General features: G+C 41.7%; 1 protein-coding gene across 1 annotated transcript in view; it reads left to right on the forward strand.

The window, feature by feature from the left end:
• Positions 1 to 19,634, forward strand: part of LOC119399674 (uncharacterized protein C1orf112 homolog) — a 40,627-nt gene extending 20,993 nt beyond the window's left edge. Inside the window, exons 17-22 of the mRNA XM_037666498.2 lie at positions 1,883 to 2,032; positions 2,169 to 2,357; positions 8,255 to 8,365; positions 8,609 to 8,797; positions 16,631 to 16,792; positions 19,496 to 19,634. Of these exons, the coding sequence (XP_037522426.1) occupies positions 1,883 to 2,032; positions 2,169 to 2,357; positions 8,255 to 8,365; positions 8,609 to 8,797; positions 16,631 to 16,792; positions 19,496 to 19,630 (936 nt within the window). The 3' untranslated portion in view covers positions 19,631 to 19,634. The remainder of the gene's footprint in view (positions 1 to 1,882; positions 2,033 to 2,168; positions 2,358 to 8,254; positions 8,366 to 8,608; positions 8,798 to 16,630; positions 16,793 to 19,495) is intronic.
• Positions 19,635 to 21,037: the final 1,403 nt, after the last annotated feature.

Here is a 21,037-nt window from a genome sequence, read left to right on the forward strand (position 1 = left end):
GCTATAAGTCATAATGGCACGCTCATCGACGGCCGCCACCTCGCCTTCGCTCTTTTCTGATGCTTATCCGCGAAGGCATCGCCGCAATCGCGCGGAAGTCGTAATCACCGATCGACCGGTCTCTGCCGTTACCGAAAAGACCTTTTGCGGCACATTGTGGCGTCGACGAGTTTAGGGACGCAGTGAACCTTTTTGCGATAGAAAGTTATCGCGGTTATCACTTCTTGCATTTATGCCTTCTTGCGTTCCAAGGCATTGTTTGGTTCATCGCAGGCGGTCGTAGCTGCAGAGAACGGCGTCAGGAAAGGCGCGCGAAAGCTGACCGCAAGGCTTCATGCTGCCTACTATTTTTTTCCCCCTCACTGCATTCTACCACTGAAGAAACGCATGGAAAGTGAGCGACCTCGCTCGCAGCGTCCGAAATCTGCGTGCGGTGCTCGCCGATCTGGGTATCTTAGTCGCGAGGATCGCGAGTAAACTGGAGCGGGCCACGCGCGAGCGCGCGCCCCTCTCACTCAATTTAGGAGGAATGTTTTAACTTTTTTTCGCTTCGTATGCGCCATATTTTTACCGCGACCGTGTCTGAAGTGTTCGTTGTAAAAGTAGGAGGCTTTGAAAAATGTTCGTTATATGTGGACGCAGCTTCAATGGTTAGCATAGGAAAATCGTAAGTGCACCCAAATATGGTCGTTATAACCGATAGACCGTTATATGTGGGATCGTTATAAGTGGGTTCGACTATTATTTCACATCGCACCTTCAAGATCTAGTGACATCTGGTTCCTGCATCTCATTACTGTCATTGTCACAGTTTGACATGTGCAGTCATCTTTGAGTTGCTTTCTCATTACAAGCACCACAAAGTGTGGCAAAATCTTGTACTACGTAGAACTTTGGTTCAGATAGCAGACAGAGCAGCTTTCGTGCAAAGTTTTACATTAAAAGTACTTGTGGATGAGCCATGGAAAGCTAAGAAAAATATACATTTCTGATGCTGAGACTAAAAACAACTAAAATGCCAGCATTATTGATCCTTGAAATGTTCACATGACACAGAACTGAGCCTGGCTATGGCCTTTGAGATTAGACAGTGCCCATGGCTTCCGAAGACACTCTGAAAAATTCCTTGGGCAATCTTTTGTGATTTATGCCGCATCTTAAGGGGCACACATTGTCTGCTTGTGTGCTATTTTAAGGCTGCTAATAAGAAGAATAACCAATTACAAAACCTGAGGTTGCTGAGATCCCCAAACAGACCTGGAGCTCCGCTCTCGCAAGTTGGCCGAAAGACCACCGGACATCATGACTGACGCAGTCACTACCCAGCACCTCCACCAAATGTGATGAGGTTTATTGGAGTAATGAAGTTGCAACGAGGTCGCAACGAAAAAGGACCGTACGGCAACGCAGTGCAAGGCTGACGGAGGCGGTACAGGCTCTCGTGCAATCAGAGCGCGGGTCGTCTTTTGTCCTCTTTCACAGGCGCATCCTCGTTCGTGCATCTGCTCCACTACAATATAGCTTTGCCAACATTGCATGACTGACGCGTATTACTCATACGTAACCATTTTAGCCAAAGTGAAATTTCGTTGCAGTTGGCCTGTCAAGTATGCATGTATGTTTCAGATAATGTGAATAAGCCTTTTTTCCTAAATGGACACTACACATCTTCTGTACTTTGATTTATTATTTATAGATTGTTTTTTCAGAATGTTTTGTGTTGAATTCGATGAGGAAATGTCACTGTTTAAGAACCCATACTTTATGCACATGCACAACTATGTCGATTTGCATTCATCCAATAATATTTGAATGAAACTGAACATATAAACATGTTCCAAGAATAGTATGCTCTTCTCATTTTTTTTTATGCTACTTCCAGGCACAACTTGTACAATCACATTCTGATGATTTGCTTATCTTGAGCGCTCTACCATCACCAGAAGTTATGTCAACACTTAGCGCAAATGTGCTTCAGCTCTTGAACAAGCTTGCCTGCAAGAACATAACATCGATGGAATTAAAAACACTGGTATGGGATGCACTCTTTTGTATACGCATTACTATAATGTGGCTCATAATGGTTGTATGTGCTGCTCTATTACAGCAGAACAAACATTCTTGACCGTACCGTTTCTTTTCTTTTTCTCTCTCTAACTGCTTTTCAGGAGTGCCTTCTTTTTCATATGAGAAATAGCAACAAATCAAAGGATCTCCGCCTGCCTGCTGCCATCTTTTCACAGGCTCTGAAGGCTATTCCTCTTCACAGGTCATTGGTTTGCAGCACATTAAGTGAACAGATTATCTCAATTGTCATGTCGCAAGTGGCTCTTTTGAGTGCCAGCACACTTAGTGATGTAAGGATTTTACTTCCTCTATGTTAATGTGCCCACAAAAGTTTTGGAAGATTGGAACCACCAAAATACTGCGTGCGTGCGTGTGTGTGTGTATATATATATATATATATATATATATATATATATATATATATATATATATATATATATATATATATATATATATATACCATGCAGATGTCTGTATGAATTAGGTTGTACCTCCCCCTTTCCAGGTGTTGCCCCCAGTGGCAAGCATGCAAACATGGACTCTAGCAGAACGAAAGGACAACTTGGTCATATATTATCAGCTGAACAGTAGCACAGTGGCAGAAAAAGAGGAAGACAGCAGCAACCTGTCAGTCATGGACACAAGTGGGCATTTATGAAAGATGTTCAGGCATTACAATTCTTCTTTGTGCAACAGAACTGGTGGCTGACTTATACATATACTACCACCACTATAATCATATTAATGATATTAATGTCAATTGAGCAAACACTGCATTTCCTTGAATGTGTGCAGGTAAGTTTTGTGTCTTTCTTCTTTTCTGCCACTGTATGACCTTTCACTTGACAGTTTGTGTTTGTGTTGTCCTATTTGTTCTTTTGTTCAATTTTTGTGTGTGACTTTCGGTACCATTCATCGTTACCAACTATGTCCACTCTACAAGCATGCCCACTTTACTTTCAATCAATCATTAAAAAATTCTTTGCACCTAAGCTGAGTGGAAACATAAGCATCCCAAACAAGCTTCAAAACTTTTGTGGGTAAATATGCATGCTATCTTGACATTTTGCTTGTGCTTTTGTTGATTTAGCTATTATTTGGCACACTTCAGAATGAGCATTGTATGAAATCATTCTGTCTGACCCACATACACTTTGTTGTTGCCAGCATTTCTTTTGAGATGAAATGAGCTGACCCATCTTTTGCTGTAAATGTTACCCCATAACTGCTTGGGCACTAAAAGAGATTGTGCTGATTGTGCCAAGTGGAATATGAACACGCATTCAGCACAGTAATTATGAGGTTGCATCAGTGGCATTGTTCTTTGCTTACTGAATCCGTTAAGAAAAGACCTTATTGGAAGAAAATGTTTCATACTTGTGTGGTCACTTCTTGAGACTTCCACTTGCAGTTTGAACGGCATTTCCACTTATGCGTATAAATATTTAGCACATGGATGATGCTGTAGTGGGAGCTTTTCATGGTCTGCACAGCAAGTCATCATATATTGATTACATTGCCACAGCCCCACAGAGGAATCTGTTTTGGCAGATGTTTGGTGTGTTGCAGCACTGCTGTGCTTGGGTGTTGTGACACACAAGTACATGGGGGTTGGTTCTTCCTATTCTTAGACGTACACAGCTTAGCCAAATCTGAGGAATTGGGCATCCTGGGAATTGCAGCCTATGCCGGATATCTGGACCTTTAATGTCTGTAGCAGGGGCTGCACACTACTTTGGCCCTGGCTTCACGTAGATGGCACTCCAGATTGACCCACCCAGGGTATCTGTACTTGCTTTTTCTATCTCTTTCTCTCTTCAGCCTTCATCTTTTTCTCACTTTCCACCTTTCCTGTCCTCTCTTCACTTCATTCTACTTCTGATTTTCCAGGTTGGTGAGATGACCAACCTTGGTTATTCATATTGTGTTATTGGTAGCCACGTACAGCTGGCAGCTGCGATTTCTTCACGTGTCGCAACGTCCCCTTGTTGGGCTTGGTGGGTGGATGGCTGCTAGAATCACTTATAACTTTATCGCTAAAGCATGCTGGTGGGCCAGTTGGTTTGAATTCATTTTGACACTGTGCAGTGCAACTGGACAGGTACAGAGAAAATCTGACACACACACAGTGCGATGTATGTGTCATTTGTGTAAGCAGTTCGAAAAAATTATTAACTGCTTTCTTTTACATTTCCTGGAATTTATTAAGTTGTTTGACTTTTATCAGTATGGCTTCACAGAAGGTCAGTCAACAGCCGATCGTCTCTTGCGCATTAAGATAACTATCTGGGGTGCATTCACCCATAATTAGTTCTTTGTCTTAGTGTTTCTTGCATGGAGAAAGCATATGACACCACATGGTGTTATGGAAACTACGAGACTTTTCGGGAATGGGCATTCGGTGAAGCATGCCCAATGTTATAAAGGGTGGCTTGTACAATTGTACTTTTTGTGTCAAAATAGGCAATATGATGTCATGTCCATTTGCACAGGAGACTGGTGTGGCTCAGTTGTACATGCATGCTCAGTTGTACACTCCTTGTTGTCAAGTTTAATTACCTCCAAAGGTCATTACCTTCAACCATACTTTATTCTGTGTATGTTGATGGTGCTCAGAGGGCCATAAATCCTTTAATTTTAATCTATGCGACTGACAGTTTGAAAGAGGCCTTAACAAAATGTGTAAATGGGCTAATGAAAACGACCCTAAAAATATCATAATAAAAGCCATGTGTTTGATTAACATGAAATTGAGGACTGGTCGCTGATCCAAAAGTTAAGTTACATGGACAGCATATACCAGTAAATTAAGAACAAAAATTTCTAGGCATCATACTAAAATCAAATTTAATTTTTATTACACATGCTAAATACATAACAGTCAAATACCTAAACAGAATGAACATTTTAAAAATTGTGTCATGCTCAACATAGGGTGGTGATATAGGGTGCCTAATGATTTCTTACGACGTCTTACATGGTTATTATAGGCTATGGCGCTGTGGTTGGTCAGTTTGCTACATTGAGTGCTCTAAAGATGCCAAACCCTGTTCACCACTTAAGCATTCACTTGGCCACAGGTGTATTAAAGGGCCCCTCACCAGGTCTGACCAATTTGGGCTGACGAGCACAATGCATACATTGGACGTTCACGATCACGTCTGCGAAAATATGCAACGCTACGTGCCGCCAAAATAGATCAAATTTCAAGCTGAATGCCGCCTTCCCTTCGTCTCGCGGGCGCGTACCCAATGAAGGAGGGGATGACGTACTACTAGGAATGGCCCTACATAGATATCAGTGCTCTGACGTTGCTCCTCTGCGTAGACATCTGTGCTCTGACGTCGCCCACAGTAGCACGTGACACTGCGATAATTATTTTACACGACATGTGTAGCTTGTGCAATTTGTTGCTTTAGTAGGTGAGTGAAATTTGAGATAAATAATAAGGCACACAAACAGAATGTCTGCGTGTTCTTCTTTTTTTTTACTGCGTATCGTAGAGAGATGCAGGACTAATCTACCTCCGTTCTGTGTGCGGTCGTATTCTCGTGGTTTGCACGTCGGGCAGACGCCATCCCTGACAACGCAACTGTGTAATTTTCTACCCCGCTCCAGCGCTCATTAGGCTCATTTTTCCTCCTGCGTCTACCTAAATGTTCATGCGGCACTGGCTCTTGATACCGCTAGTCTCGTGCCCGTACAAATGTCGCAGCTTTCATGCCCGTCTCGCAGAAACAGGCAGTACACCACAGAGAACGCTGACACAACGCCCACGGCCGCTACATAAAAAAGAAATGTTAGCGGCCGTGCAATGCCGTTCATGTGCTCAGGCTGGCTCGGGCACGTCTTGCGCACGTGACCATCCATGCGCATGACATGTTCATGTGCATGCGTCATGTGATCCTCCGGCTCTGATGCCGAAAAGGGCAGGGAAGGGATTTGGCTTGCAAAGGCTACACGGGGCGAGTAGCAAGGGTTTGAAGCTCACCTCCTCGCATCATGATTTCGTGCCGCTACAAATTATTGCTTTTCTCAGCTCGTAATGAATCGATTTGAAAAATTCTTGCGGCATAATGCTCTTCATTCAGCACACAAGAACTTCCAGCATCTAACTAAAATTTGCTATGTGGCCTGGTGACAGGCCCTTTAAGTGAAGCCCTGGAGAAAACCTCTATGTTGAATCAAAGTAGTGGCCACGTTGTCTAGAAAGATCACACTCCAGTTTCGTGTGTCTCCTCAAAGTACACTTAAACTGTGAACATACATGTAACAGGACTGTAAGTGGTATGACATGTGCCATTATTCTTCCAAAATTGTTCAGGAATGACAGGGAAGAAATGACTGACCCACTTTTTTAAAATCCTCTTATGGCCTTAGCATTCTTGCTATGGCAGTGGAAGATTGCTGACTGTGACACATCATTAACAAAGCACACCCCAGATATACACATCCGAGTGCATTTTCTAGAGCTTCATTCAAAGTACTTTTACATGGAATTTTACATTGACTCATCGAAGTCTCGTGCTGGCATATCTTACGCAGCGGTTGGCCCATCCTTTTCAGTTGCACACATTCTGAACTCACAAACAAGCACGTTTACAGCAGAGACCTGTGCAATATTGTCAGCTTTTAAACACATTAAATAACTAGATATACAAAAGGCAATTGTCCAACTAGACTTTTTATGTGTTGTAAAAGCTCTAAAGTCTCTCAAAAGGCACAAAATTTTTCTGTAATTGTCTCAGTATATTCATTTCTGCTTGTACTATTTATGCATTTAATCAGCATGTCGTAGTAAGCTGCGTGACAGGGCACAGCACAATGCATTGAAGGCCTTGTGCTGGCAGACCGGCTTACCACATTTATTAGCAAGTTTTAGTACTGTGCACGTAGCATCCGTACCAGCATTGCGTATGTAAGAACATTGCGTTTCACACAGTGTGCATGAGCGAAAGTTCTGCGCACACGCTTTATACAAAACGCTGTGCTGTTATGTACACAATGTCGTTACGGATGCTACGTACGCAGTACTAAAACTTGGTATTGAGCCGAAAGCCAGCAATTCTTCCATAGCTGTCAGTGTTCTAGAAATGAAACCTTAGCTGCAAAACAAACTCCAAGTCTACTGGTAGCATTTGTGGTGTGCTGAAACTTGTAACAAGCTCCATGTATTTAAGACACACATAAAGAGCCAGACATCAATAACCAAATTAAGACAAAGTGATGTCCTAATCTATATAGGCTCCACATAGGACACACATACGGCACACTCAATTTCCTTTTAAACTGGCGGGGAACATCCTAACTGTAGTAGATGTGATGGGAGGTCTACTGTCATCCGTGTCTTGCTTGAATGTTACCAAACAGAAGCAGAAAGAAAAACCCGTTTCCCCATAGCTCACAGAGAGCGCATTCTCCTTCATCCAGCAATGTTTTTTGGTTCTGAACCGCTGTTTTACATTAGATCAGTTATGAGTTTTTTAAAATTGCTGAATTGCAAATTGTCAGCTCATGAGATTCTTAGCACAACCTCTCTTTAAAGGCCGACGCTTCTATTGTATATTGTATAACACAGGCCCCTAGGCCCTTGCATTTATGGATTTGGTGACATAATATAGTGATACTGGCACTAACACATTTTATTACTGCTCCATCATAGCTTTTCATTTATGCTCCCAGAATCCTAAAGAGTCATTGTCATAAGTTTAATACATATGTACACTTAATACATACTACAGTTTTGGTGGTCATCACTCTATTGAAAATTCCATCATTGGCCCTTGCACCATGAAACACGGCATATCATCATAACACTTCTACTGTTCACAGTTACTAAAGTAATGTTTCAAAGCTATAAATTCTGGATATTGTTACTACTGGGGTCGCACCTTTACAGGGGCGTAGCCAGAAATTTTTTTCGGGGGGGGGGGGGGGGGGGGTTCAACCATACTTTATGTATGTTCGTGCGTGCGTTTGTATGTGTGCGTGCCTATATACGCAAGCAAAACTGAAAAATTTCAAGGGGGGTTTGAACCCCCCCAACCCCCCCCCTTGGCTACGCCCGTGCACCTTTATTTCTGAGTGTGACAAGACATTATCTGAGTGCTTAATGCAAACCCAAAAGGTAGTTACATGTCTTTAGAAAGAAGTGGTGAAAATAAAATGTTATGTTGGCATCTTTCAGGTGCTAAGCACTATCGAATCACTCTATGAAAGTGAAGTTGACTTTCTACAAACACTGATTGTCTTGCACCTGCCATCTTTTGGAGCAATGCCCAGTATTTCTAGTCCACAAGTGAGTTCTTCTAATGCCTTCTTGCCATGCCTTTTTCATTTTACACTTTTCAAGTATAAAAAGAGCGCTTAATTTTGATCACCAGAAGTCAATGTTGGCATAACCAGAGTGTGTACGCTGCAGGTTTACACTAACCGAAAAATTGTTTTACTAAAGAAAAATTTTCAGCTCCGGTACTTAGTGCCTTACTTTGTGAGAAGTATGGTCCAGATCTGATAAATGGTTTCAACTTATTTTTTTCAGAAAACAGAGGTGTGTGAAAAGCTGTCAAGATTGTTCAGCTTTGTTTTATCATCTGAAAATTATGTTATAAGGTACATGGCAATGCTTTCATTTGCTCAGTTTGCACAAGTCACTCAGTATGACATTATAATTGCCAAAGCAATTGAGTGGCCATCTCTGAAGGAAGCAGTAACGTCGTTTCTGATGAAGGTATGGTAAAATTGTTTTACTTCTTTTAAGTGCCTATGTTTACAGTAGTGACAGACCTTTCTATCATGATAGCATCTCTATTTCTGTGCCATTATGTACAGGAATAGCCATATTAATAGCGATAATGTATACTGGAACAGTACTAAGTAAATAAACATGTCTGCACTCACATAATTGCTGTGGTTATGCATCTCAAACTGTGTTAGTGAGCCAAAGAGAATAACAGGATTTGGAGGGCTTGATTCTTTCTCTTTTTATTGCGATAGCAATTATATGGACAGTCTCGGCTGGTTTTTGCCATCGCCGTCGCCGCCGTCATGCACGGTATATGTATAAGTATGTGTATATATATAAAAGTCCCAAAGAAAAATAATTCAGAGAAATGCTTCCGAAGTGCGGAATCGAACCAACGACCTCTCACTCTGCAGTGCGTGGCGCTAACCACTACGCCACAAAAAGCAGATCCTTCAGGTAGCTAACGGCGAGCGTTATATACACACCCCTTACCTCTGGCAGTACTCCGAGACAGCAGGTGCTTATAAGCGTTTCTTCATTACCAGTGAGATGGCGCGAGGAGCGCAACGGGCGCATTTAAAAGTCATCGCCCAGCTCGCTCGCTTCTTCTAATACTTACCCTTCCGCTGTCTGCTCGCGCGGTTATCTCGTGGTGAGGGGAGGAGGGATGTTTCGAGCTTTCGCTGTGATGTCCGCGCTGATGTTACGGAGCGTACGAAAGTCACTCGAGCTCAAGGGACGCCACTAAACGAACAAACAGAAGATGAGCGCGAACTATCAAGTGTCACAGCTCGACACTTGAAGCACGCTAGTTTCCTTCGCTGCTTCGGCCGCCTTTGCAACAGGAGCGCTGTTCAAACTGAGAGTATCCATTGGCGAGCCTCACTTCGTATAGCATTACAGTTTCTTGCTATCGCATTCATTGCTTCGCCCTTGCGGTGGAACTGTGACTTTTTTTATTCACTACCATAGGGAGAAACAGACACTGATGCCAATAAAAGCATAGGGGAAGTTAATTCTATATAACCAAGATGTATAAATAAGTAGAGGAAAATTAAATGAAAGAGTGACATATGCAGCTTAATGAAGCGAACTGACAGTGACGCCAAGGAAAGCATAAGGGACATTCTTTGTAGTTTTTAACTGTAGTATAGTAATTATGACATAAACGGAAACAAATTAATGTGGATGAAAAACACCTTTGCCATCGGTGGCGCCTGATTGCACAACCTTCTAATTATGTGTCCGATGCTCTACCAAGTGAGCTAAGACGGCAGGCGTTTTCCCCCGTCCACTTTGTTGGGTTTTTCTGTGCATGTAGTCCTGGGAGTGTTAGTTAGCACCACTCATAGCCAAAGCAGTGAGTGTGGAACACTCATTTTTGCCAGAAGGCGTCACACAGCATGGGATTTTCTTACAAGCTGCAGCTGACCAATAAACCATCGCATGCTACATAAAGGCATCAAGTCTGCCGGGACGAGACCCTCGCTATGAAAGAACGAAAGAAGGGGAATGGTTCAAGGGGCTCCTTTTCTTCGTTAGACACGAACTAATGAAACCGAGGAAAGCATAGGGAACATTAATTGCTGTTTCTATCTGTAATGTAGTAGTTATGACATATTTGATGATATATGGTATTTTATTTCATATTTAAAGCCAGTCTTAGTGCATTGATATATTTGACGTGCAGCTTCAATGGAGACTGAAGCTACATGCTACAAGAGCTACAAAGCAGTGAAAAGCACATTAGCAGCCTAGAGATAGAGACATCTGTAAGTATATTTTTTTACATGTTCAGGAAGCATAAGAACAAAGCAAGGAGTAGGTCATCAGGCATGCATGCAATATATGAAAGGACAACCAACAGCAAAATTTTTGCTTGTGACTTTTATGCTTTTATTAGTAGCTTTGTGTCTGATAATTCCATTTTTTAATTCTAAATGCTCAAACGTATCGTATAATTAATCCTAGCATTGTTGATTATGACCAATCTTGGTGTCTTTCAAACTGCCCGCCTAAAATCAATAGAAATGAGTGCTCCACCCTGGTGGAGCACCATAAGATCACGTGTGCTCAAGCTTTGGTGACGTTAAGAGCGTGTTTTGAATTGGGGGCCCCACGTGCAGGAGAGAATGAAACGACGTAGGTGCTGCAATATTAGTTAGGGTGTGACTCACCAGGCACGTTCTCCTGCCAGAATTTCTGCGACACACCCACTTGCCAAGCACCCATTACACAAAGAGTGTTCCCCCTCAGAAAAAAAGAGCGACTCAGTTTAAGAATGATGAAGGGCTAATAACAACAAACGATTTACCGTATACACTTGACTAAGAGCCGCGCTCGTGTAAGGGCCGCTTCCCCCAACTTGCCGGTCCAAACCTTGAAAAAAAAAATCTCGCCAGCAAACGGCAGCGTTGTCGCGTCTCGCGTATGGTGCATTTCGTGGGAGCCACCAGATGGCAATAGCTGTCCTGCGACTTCGTCATGTGGCGCTCACTGTGAGCTTCAGGTGCGCGGCACTATCTGGGAGATCTTGTCGCTTTTCTCGCCGGTGCCATGGAGCCTTTGTGCTGCCGTTCATTTTGACGACTGCCTATAGCACAACTGCTTGCGAGATGTCATATATCCGATCGTTAGATATATACGGCATGATTAAATAGGTTTTTCCATACGTGAATCGAAAATTGAACAAAAATTTCACACTTCCGTGGAAGGGCCGCACCCTATCAAAATCGCGGAAAAAAAGTGCGGCCCTTACACGAGTGCATATGGTACTTCAGTGCAAATGGTCGTCTACAATGTGAAATACGTTCGCACTGCTCAGAATTCCATTCGCGTCTGCTGATTCTTGCAATACGCTGGGCTCACCTTCTTTAGCCACACACACACACACACGATCTGTCAATGCTCCATGCGTCTCGTCCCCAGCCAGGCATCCATGTTGGCACGCCTCGCCCACGTCACCATCTGACTTGAAAGAGGAGCAGTTTCAGGCTGCGTAAAGTAAACGTTAAATGCATCGCAGAGATGTGTGGACAGGAGCCGTAAATTGCATGTGCAGTCCGTCCCTGAAGTTTTTATAAATGATCTTTGGAGCTGTCCGTGACAAAGACACACCTTGCTACGTTACTTGAAGTGCCACTGGCATAAGTAGAACACAATGGTTCTACGACATGCTGGCACATAATGCAGTTGAGATTGTTGCTTTGTATGATCACACTCGCGTTGATGAGCACATGGCAAATAATTTGAAGCGGCATGATTAAGGATCAGGCATGAGGCAAACCAAGCCAGACAATGGAAGAGAGAGAGTGTTGCCAGGCGTGGCCACCAGTCAGTGCCATGACGAAAACAATCAGATTGTTGACGTCATCAGTGCTAGCGCATCGTTACCCAGGATGGTGCGGATCCCCTGAACACATCACAGTAGTGTTGAAGTCACAGGGTGTGAACGTCCCGTTGAGCCTTTGTATGCTGTTTGCCCTCGATCTAAGATAACTTCCAGGTGACGAATGCCATTCATAATTGGCCAAAAACACTTGTGCATATAGAGCATCAATACTCGCTTCCCAAATACAGCGCTACTTTCTCATTACATGTTAAAGTTGAGAATTTCGTTTCCCACTTTTGTATCCAATTGCAGAATTATGTGGGACAGCTAGGCAATATATCTTCGAATATGCGCAAGCACAAAACCCTCATAAGATATCTTTCTGTGTCCTTCCGTCTTGCCCATAACAGCGGGGCCATGAAAATTCTATACGTAATAACATAGAGAGAGACTTAAAGTTTTAAAACAGTTTAAATTATTGAAGAGCTACCAATTACATGTATCATTACAGGTTAAGCAAAACTTGCACACAGTGATGTATGTGCAATGCTGTGACCTTTGCTAAAAGCTTTTGGTGCCACGAGACATGGTGCACACATTATAATTTGTTGTGTGAAAGGCCAAAGACATAATAAGCATGTGATAATGAAATATTCATTTGGCTTAGCTTGATGTTGTATCTGGCTTAGGATGATGTATATCTGGTGCATTTGCTTGGGCAAGACCAAGCTCTAAAGAGCATAGTGGTGCTTTAAAAGGACGACGCGAAAGTGATGTTACTGAATGATGTCCAGCATTGGTATATGCTTGTTATAATGAATCAGGTAATGTCCATACTATATGCTCAATCCTCTATATAATGAATGAACACATGTGCAAGTGTATATGTTAGCTATGTTGGGGCAGCAGGGCCAGAACCCTGCCCTCTTTGAGCTTTTCTGGGCAAGGGAGGTTTAGGTAGCAGAAGAGAAAGTTCATCATCTGCTGCCCCATCTCCCCTCCCAAAATAGGATTTCGCTATGTGACAAAGGACCTACATGTATACAAGCATCGGCAAACAGCTACTACATCATCTCGCATCTGTCTGGAAAGACTCGCTACTGTTTGTGATTACTAGAAAAAATAAAGGAATAGGGTGACTCTGGTGACTCTGCTGGCCACGTAAGCAAAGGCTAACTGCGGTGAAATGGTCAACAAAAGGGGTGCACTGATAAAGGAGAAAGTCTAGAGCAAGAATAAAAGTAAAGAAGGAATATTGGTATATTTACAATATTTATTTATTTGTTTGTTTATTCAAGTACCCTAAGGGCCCACTAGGGGCATTACATGTAACAGTAGCAACTATTGGCACAGTTTATTCAGGACATTTGCAGAGCATATCATGAGCTCATGCCAGCTAGTGGAAATTGTATATGCCATTGTGTATGTGTGCCCATAGGCCATTGTGGATAGAATGAGATTCCAGAAATTCGCAGGGTTCTCACTTTTGTTCATGGGCCAGTGTAGAGGCATTTTCATGGTGGACGTACAACGTGTCCCCAATATCCCAAGCGCATACGCCAATTTCTGGCACGTGGAGGTCTTGCCACTACTACATATTGTGTCTGTTGTCTTGCGAGCTGTTACTGTGGGCAGAGATTTGTAGCAGAACGGTCCAAATGAACCTTTTCCACATTTCTGTAAGTTGGCTGCCCTGAAAAGTTCTGCTGACTTCCAAGAAGTCACATCCACAGACTATGTTTCTATGTGAAATGCAAAGCGCTCGTAAAAACCTGCTGTGGCTGTCATGCTGCTCCTGATCATTATTTCTGTGTTCTTTTTCTCATGCTTGTCTTAGAAATTTCGTGCTTGCAGCTTCACGACATTTTGCAAGTTCTAAAACCTAAAAGAGGCATATTGTTAATATGTTAATACTTGCAAAAAACGAGATTAATTGTTGTGTTCGGTTGCCATCCTCTGTCACATTGAGGAAAACTTTCTTTTAGGGGTGTGCGAATATTCGAAATTTCGAATATTTTTCGAATAGTGTTTGCTATTCGATTCGATTCGCACTGGAATTTTACTATTCGAACTATTCGAACTTCCCAAAAACAAATACAGTCAACGTCCAATTGAAAGTGATCCCTTCAGATTTTCAATATGCTTCACCTCATTACACTCTCGTATTGCGGTAAAGCTGTCTTTCAAGCCCCTTTACGGTCGAACTTAGCCAAGAGACAGTCAACGTTCGATTAGAAATGGTCCCTAGATTTTCAATATGCTTCACCTGATTACACTCTCGTATTGCGGCAAAGCTGCCTTTCAAGCTCCGTTGCGGTCGAACTTAGCCAAGACACAACGTCCGATTAAAAGTGACCCATTCAGATTTTCAATATGCTTCACCTCATTACATTCTCGTATTGCGGCAAAGCTGCCTTTCAAGCTCCGTTACGGTTGAACTTGGCCAAGAGACAGTCAACGTCCGATTGTAAGTGGTCCCTAGATTTTCAATATGCTTCACCTCATCACACCCCGGTATTGCGGCAAAGCTGCCTTTGAAGCTCCGCTACGGTCGCCAATGTATTAACTCGTGAAAACGCTGGTTCCAACTTAGAGATGAAAGATGTGGCAGAGGTGGGGGCTCAATTAATGCTGTTTTGGACCTGAAATTCGGGCAGGAAGTCCGAAAAATCGGAAACCGAAGCTTTTTAGCATCCAAAATTTCAGACGTTCTTATATGTCGACGTCTACGAGGTAGATTTGGAACTCCGGACTTGAAGGGAGCACTCCCTTGTCCGCCACATCAGTTGGGCTTCCACAGAAGTTGAAAGAGGAGGAGAAGCTGAGGAAATGGCATCTTTGCCTATCACGTGTGAAGTGTTGTCAGCAACACTTTGGTTGCACAAAATCATGTACATAAGTAGAATTCGGCCTCTACATTGCCTCATTCTTGATAAGACAACTATGAAACACCACCCCGCCAGCGCTTCATCAACCTAGTGAAAAGTAACACTTTTATGTTGCTATCTCATAAGAATATGCTTAGGAATCCTCTCTAACTTTTTTTTCTGCAATTACACTTCAAAGTATTCGAAAAATATTCTAGAAATATTCGCAAAATATTCGATTCGATTCGCACTCACACTCCAATATTCGAATTCGCTTCGCACCCCAAATTTTGCTATTCGCACAGCTCTACTTTCTTTGTTGTGAAAGTCACACTTTCTGGGGGTGAGGTTGAGAGACACAGTTATTTCTTCCTGCTCTTTCCGATCTTGCTTCTTGCATTTTACCTCAGGCTTCATTGGAATTCTTTCATGTCAGTGAGCTGCTGGGCAAGGTTTCAGCCAACCGTGGCAGATAGCGACTTGTTCGTACTCTCCAGGTAGAGATTCTCTTTTACAGCATCAGTGGAGGTAGAACCTTTGACAGATGCCTTTTTATACTTGAGGCATTGAACATGATTTTTTTTTTTCCTTAATTCCTTTATGAACTCGCAAGGCAATTACATTCCTGTGATGGACACTGGTGAACGTCAAGTCAACTAACAGTGTGAGCTTAAACCAGCTAGTGCTGTAAAACAATTACGCACCCTGACCATGATTCAGGTGCGCAAAAATTATTTGTAGTTGGTCAAAATTCCTCAGTCCCCCACTACGGCTGGCACATAGTGGTTTTGGCACATAAAACACCAGAACATAAATATTCAATGCAATTTCATTTGATCCAAAGCCTGAATGTTGGAAAATAGATATTTTCATGTGTGCATCCTTTTATACATGCATGCACACACCCATGCATATGTGTGTGTGTGTGTGTGTGTGTGCGTGTGCGCGCGCGCGCGCGCGTGTGTGTGTGTGTGTGTGTGTGTGTGTGTGTGTGTGTGTGTGTGTGTGTGTGTGTGTGTGTGTGTGTGTGTGTGTGTGTGTGTGTGTGTGTGTGTGTGTAAAGGGTTTTAAAAGTACACCAAACTCCAGCTCCTCCCTGGAAAACAAAAATTCCCTACTTGTAACTAATACTAAAATAAATAACTAATGTTTTGTCATAATTTGCTTTGTTTAATGAATATGTATGTGCTTGTAATGATCATAAGATATAACTGAGCGTTTTCTAGTGGATGTGACTTTGTATAACTAGGGTTGGCTGTATTTATTAGTCAACTTTGTGTACATAATCACAGCATGAGTCAATGTTAAATTGGAAAGCAGTAGAGCATCAAAATAACACTTGACGATGCTGTTTCTGTAAATGTAGTTTGCCTGAACATAACGCAATCAAACTTCAATACGACTAGTCACTCATGTGTCCCAACTCCCATATAATTAAAGTTTGATACTATAATGCTATAAAAAAATATTTTGTTTGCATGAAGTTACTGCCAACACCGTCCCCAAATTCATATTATCTCTCCATTTCTAAGTCAAAATATACTCAGCTGAGATACTATGATACAAGATAAATATTCCATTCTTGTCTAGAAAGTTGGCACGTCTACTTTTTCATCACAGGAAGACCTGAAGAAACCATTTTGCTGGGCAGATTTTGTGAGAAAACAGGAGGAAGCATTCTCTCTTTGGGCAGACATTGCAAATAAGTCCCAAAGTGAGCAGGATGGACCTCTATGTGACATAACGGTGGAGGCAATTCCTGGAAAACGCAGGAAGTGCGAGGTATCTTTTATACTTTGAGCGATCAACATATAGTGCTGTTGCTATTTTGGCCTAACTAGAATAAGAATTAACTAGCTATCCAATGCTGTAGGTATGGCATTAGTTTCTTCTTTCTTGAAGATTGTTTATGCATGCCACAGCTTGTTTGAATAGCACCTAGTTACAGCTAAAGTTACGCTCTGTTTACAGCCTCAGAAATAATAGTGACAGGGAATTTTAAAACGGCTGACATGTGGACGGCTTCACTAAGTACACTAAAGGCCCTCCATACAGAACTGGAGTGCGAGCTTCTTTTCGGCAACATTTTGAATATGCCTCTTGTAGCTGAACATCATGGTAAGGTAATTAGTTTCTGTGAAAGAGACAGTGAAGACAAATAAAAATTTAGGCTACACTGATAAATTAATTCTTGAGAACATCTAAAATGTCAGTATTATCGACAGTACTTTAGTAATTAAGATAATAAAGTAAATGTAAGACACAAAATACGACTCCAGCAATACATTATTGCACTAGCCCAATGACATAATAGCTCCACAGTATATCTTTCTCAGTCATTCTCAACCATTGAAAATAAAAAGATAATTGCAGCATATTGTAAGATGGCACAAAATGCTCACCGTGCATTTCTGTTGGTGCACAAGCTCGCATTTCAGTAACAACATACTTCGACTAAGAGCCACAAATCTAAAGGCTATGCTTTTGGACGCTGCAAGCACAAGATGCAGTAACAGGAGCAGGGAATATGGCATGGCCACCATATTTAAGACACAATTTCTTGACAATGACGGAGGCATCACGGATGGTCTAAAAATTTAATCAGTGCTCTCCTGTTCCACTAGTTTCATTAATGTGTAGCGGTTGGCTGACTTTGATCAATCACGAAACTCATTTTAACTGCTAGTATGAGAAAATGCCGTGCCCATGGAATGTCGCTGGTCCGCTTTCTGGACACGCTTTTGTGTTTTAGGCACATTTAGGCCATAGCGTTTCTCTATAAGGCAGGAAACCATAGTGCCGCCTGTTGGGCAGTAAAGAGCAGGAATGGCATATGAGGCACCATACATCCCTCTCGAGGATGCTAGGAGTATGTTGGCCCTTGAGGTGCGACTTTTCCTTAACGCGGTGAATCAACCCTTGTGCTTGGTGAAAAAACACAGAGAAAAGCAGACGGTGCTGTGAACAGCTCAGCTAAATCTTGCAGTTTTGTGTAGTTCACAAGTGGAGTGTGAAGTTGCCACTTTCTCAAGCGCCGTCTCTTCATACAGAGGCCCGTACACTCTCTTCGGAGAGCGGTCATAAAAGAGATTTTTCGTCATGCTGCAGATTGCTGCTATTGGCCGATAGCTGACATAAACCAAGAGCAGCGTTTGGATCAGATGCACTTCTTGCCAAGGGGTGTTGCCACGTTCCGGGCACCACTGTCTATATTTGTTAAAATTGCACAGTAACAACACTAGCGCAACCCGGAATTACACTGGGAGAGAGTGATCGCGTTTCATGACATGCAAGGTCAATCAATGATTAATTGGAAAAGTCGTTCTGGACCCCTATAAATGAAGCATTTATTTTGTACAAAACAAGCACTGTGAGGTTTCTGGAATGGTGTTTTAACAATGCATGTGGACTTACTATTTGGCTTAAGTGTTCATGCACTTCTGTTTGTGTGTTATTCTGTTTCTTGTCTTATTCTGTGGTGCCATTTTAAAGTAATGAATCCATGCCAACTTGCGCAATTGTCCGGCCTACTTATTTACCTTTACTGTCCCACTAAGCTTCAAGGCATGGTAGCATCCCCGGAAATTATGGAGTTACAGTGGCCTATGAAAGATTAATAGAGAGGAACATACCACAAAGACTGTATTCAGGTAGTTTACATTGCCCTCACAGAAAAGTGGCACATGGGAAGGTTATATTGAGTAAATAATAAGCTTCAATTCATCGAACTCGTACTGAAGGAGTGAATAAATATTACCAACAGGAACATTCTGTGGAAGTTATTTTATTTTGTGTTTGTACAGGCCCCATAAACCTTAAACAGGATTCTTTACTGAAAAATGAAGCAATATCTTTATGTAATTGATGCCAGCAATCTTTTACTGCAAACAATATTTTGATATGTAACAATCCAGGCATATGAGGAAAAACGACAGGTATATATCATATATGTATTCACGAACTTTACGAAACGCTAATGCCACTTATCAGCAAACATACTCGGTGTCTCCTGACAATGTCTTTGATATTTTAGAGTGAATAGGCTTTTAAATAAACTGTGAAATAATGGTTTCTGTTGTTTGAAGTGTCAATATAACACTTCCTCTTAATTTGCAAATTTATCTTAGCAAATTAAGCTAACACCCTACCAAAGATATTCTAGAATATCATGCCATAAGCCTTGTCCAACTATGAACTGCACCTTTCGTAAGAGTACCTTCAAGCTGAGTGAAATACGTGATGTGACTCATAGCATCACACAAGCACTAAAAATTTTGAAAAAGAAGATGGGAACTTCGAGACGAATATCACTGCATTCCTTATTTTTGCACTCATAATCTTTGTCACTGTGTTTTTAATTTGCTGCAGTAGTGGGCCCAACTAGCTTGCTGAGATTTCTGTGCTAGTGTGAATTAATGGTTCTCACATGTGCATGCGATATATCCATACCATGGTTAGAGTACATATGCCTTTTTCTATTCGTAGGATGAAACAGAAAAGCTTGTTGGAAATATAGAAGATGCAATTGCAAAGTTACTGCAGATGGACAACTTGGCTCCTCTGCAGCCACGGCTGTGTCGTGTTCAGCAACAACTGAAGGACATTCTTGACAATCTGTAAAATACCTAAACACGCTGAAGTTTTCAAGACCAATAAATGACTTTTTATTCTAACTGCTGGAATTGTTATGCATATGTGTGAGTGTACTATGATGTCATATTTTTTGATAGGCCAGCTCCTGTTGTGCTTGCCTTACCCTTGGATTTTTAAGAGTATGAAGTTAATTATATCAGTACACGTGTGTTCACACGTGTACTAATATTTCACGGTGTAATAAAATCCATGTGACTGAAACTGATATAGAGCTTTCCACTGCGACATCTTTCATGGCCTAGCTCTTGTATATTGCATGCATAAAACTCCACTAGCAGTTACAGAAATAAGTTGCTTAGCGTAGCCCACTCTCCTCTTGGTGCTTCTGTTTCTAGAACTCTATTAACAATAATATTACTATATAGTAATAATGTTAATAAACACAAGAGCAAGTGGCATAATGTGTCCCTTGTCATTATCTAGCAATAGTCAATTCAGGAACTTCTCGCTGACATGGTGCAAATTGAAGCAGAACACATGCCCCAATTGTAATATTACTGCTTACCAAGGAATGCGGTGTCATGGGTTGGTCTGTTGCCACCCACATGGAAGATGAGAATTCTGTGAATTCAGGTGTTTAAGCAATTACTTTATCATGTGTGATCCCAACATTTGCGGATGTAACTTGTTTTCGCCAATTCTGTGTGGCTAAAAGGAAGCAAGAGACATTGAGCTTTGGCTGGGTTGAACCTCCTGCATGTTCAATGTGTCTTCATTTACCTTCACTGTGCTGCGCAGTGCTGCCAGCGATCTCTTTGCTGAAGGCACTACCATGTTTGACTAGCCGTTTGACATGTCTTGTTCCAGCAGCTATGTCAAAAGTGTTATTTTATTTGCTAGAAATAAATTTATTTATTTATTTATCTATTTACTTATTTATTTATTAGTACCCTCAAGGCCCGAAGGCATTACAGAGGGGTGTGGAACATGTGAGAATATGTCAGAGCTTAACAGTTACATTAGAGTAAAAAGATGACACAAATAATAAATACCTCATTATACAATAAAAACTAGTATGGTGTAACAGCAAAGCAGCAATACGTGCGAGAGTAACAGGGAATAAGACTGCTTATCTTACAGCATTAGCTATAAGTTCTCGAAAAGAAACGGGGTTATTTAATACAACCAATAAATTTTGCATGTACTTGGACCCTTAGATTGGATTCTTTTCATGTTATAATACAACATGACTGATTTCAAAATAATTGTTTAAATTAGATACTCCGATTACGGTGAATCACTAAAAATGTGCAAATCAACACGCTGCCACTTTGTCTTTCTTTTGATAGAATATTGAGTGCCTTGGAATGAAGTTTTGTAAAACTGACACACTTAAAGACAATTCATCATAATTTGTGCCTGAAGGGAATAGTC

The sequence above is a fragment of the Rhipicephalus sanguineus genome, chromosome 1 (assembly GCF_013339695.2).
Source record: "Rhipicephalus sanguineus isolate Rsan-2018 chromosome 1, BIME_Rsan_1.4, whole genome shotgun sequence".
Taxonomy (NCBI): Eukaryota; Metazoa; Arthropoda; class Arachnida; order Ixodida; family Ixodidae; genus Rhipicephalus; species Rhipicephalus sanguineus.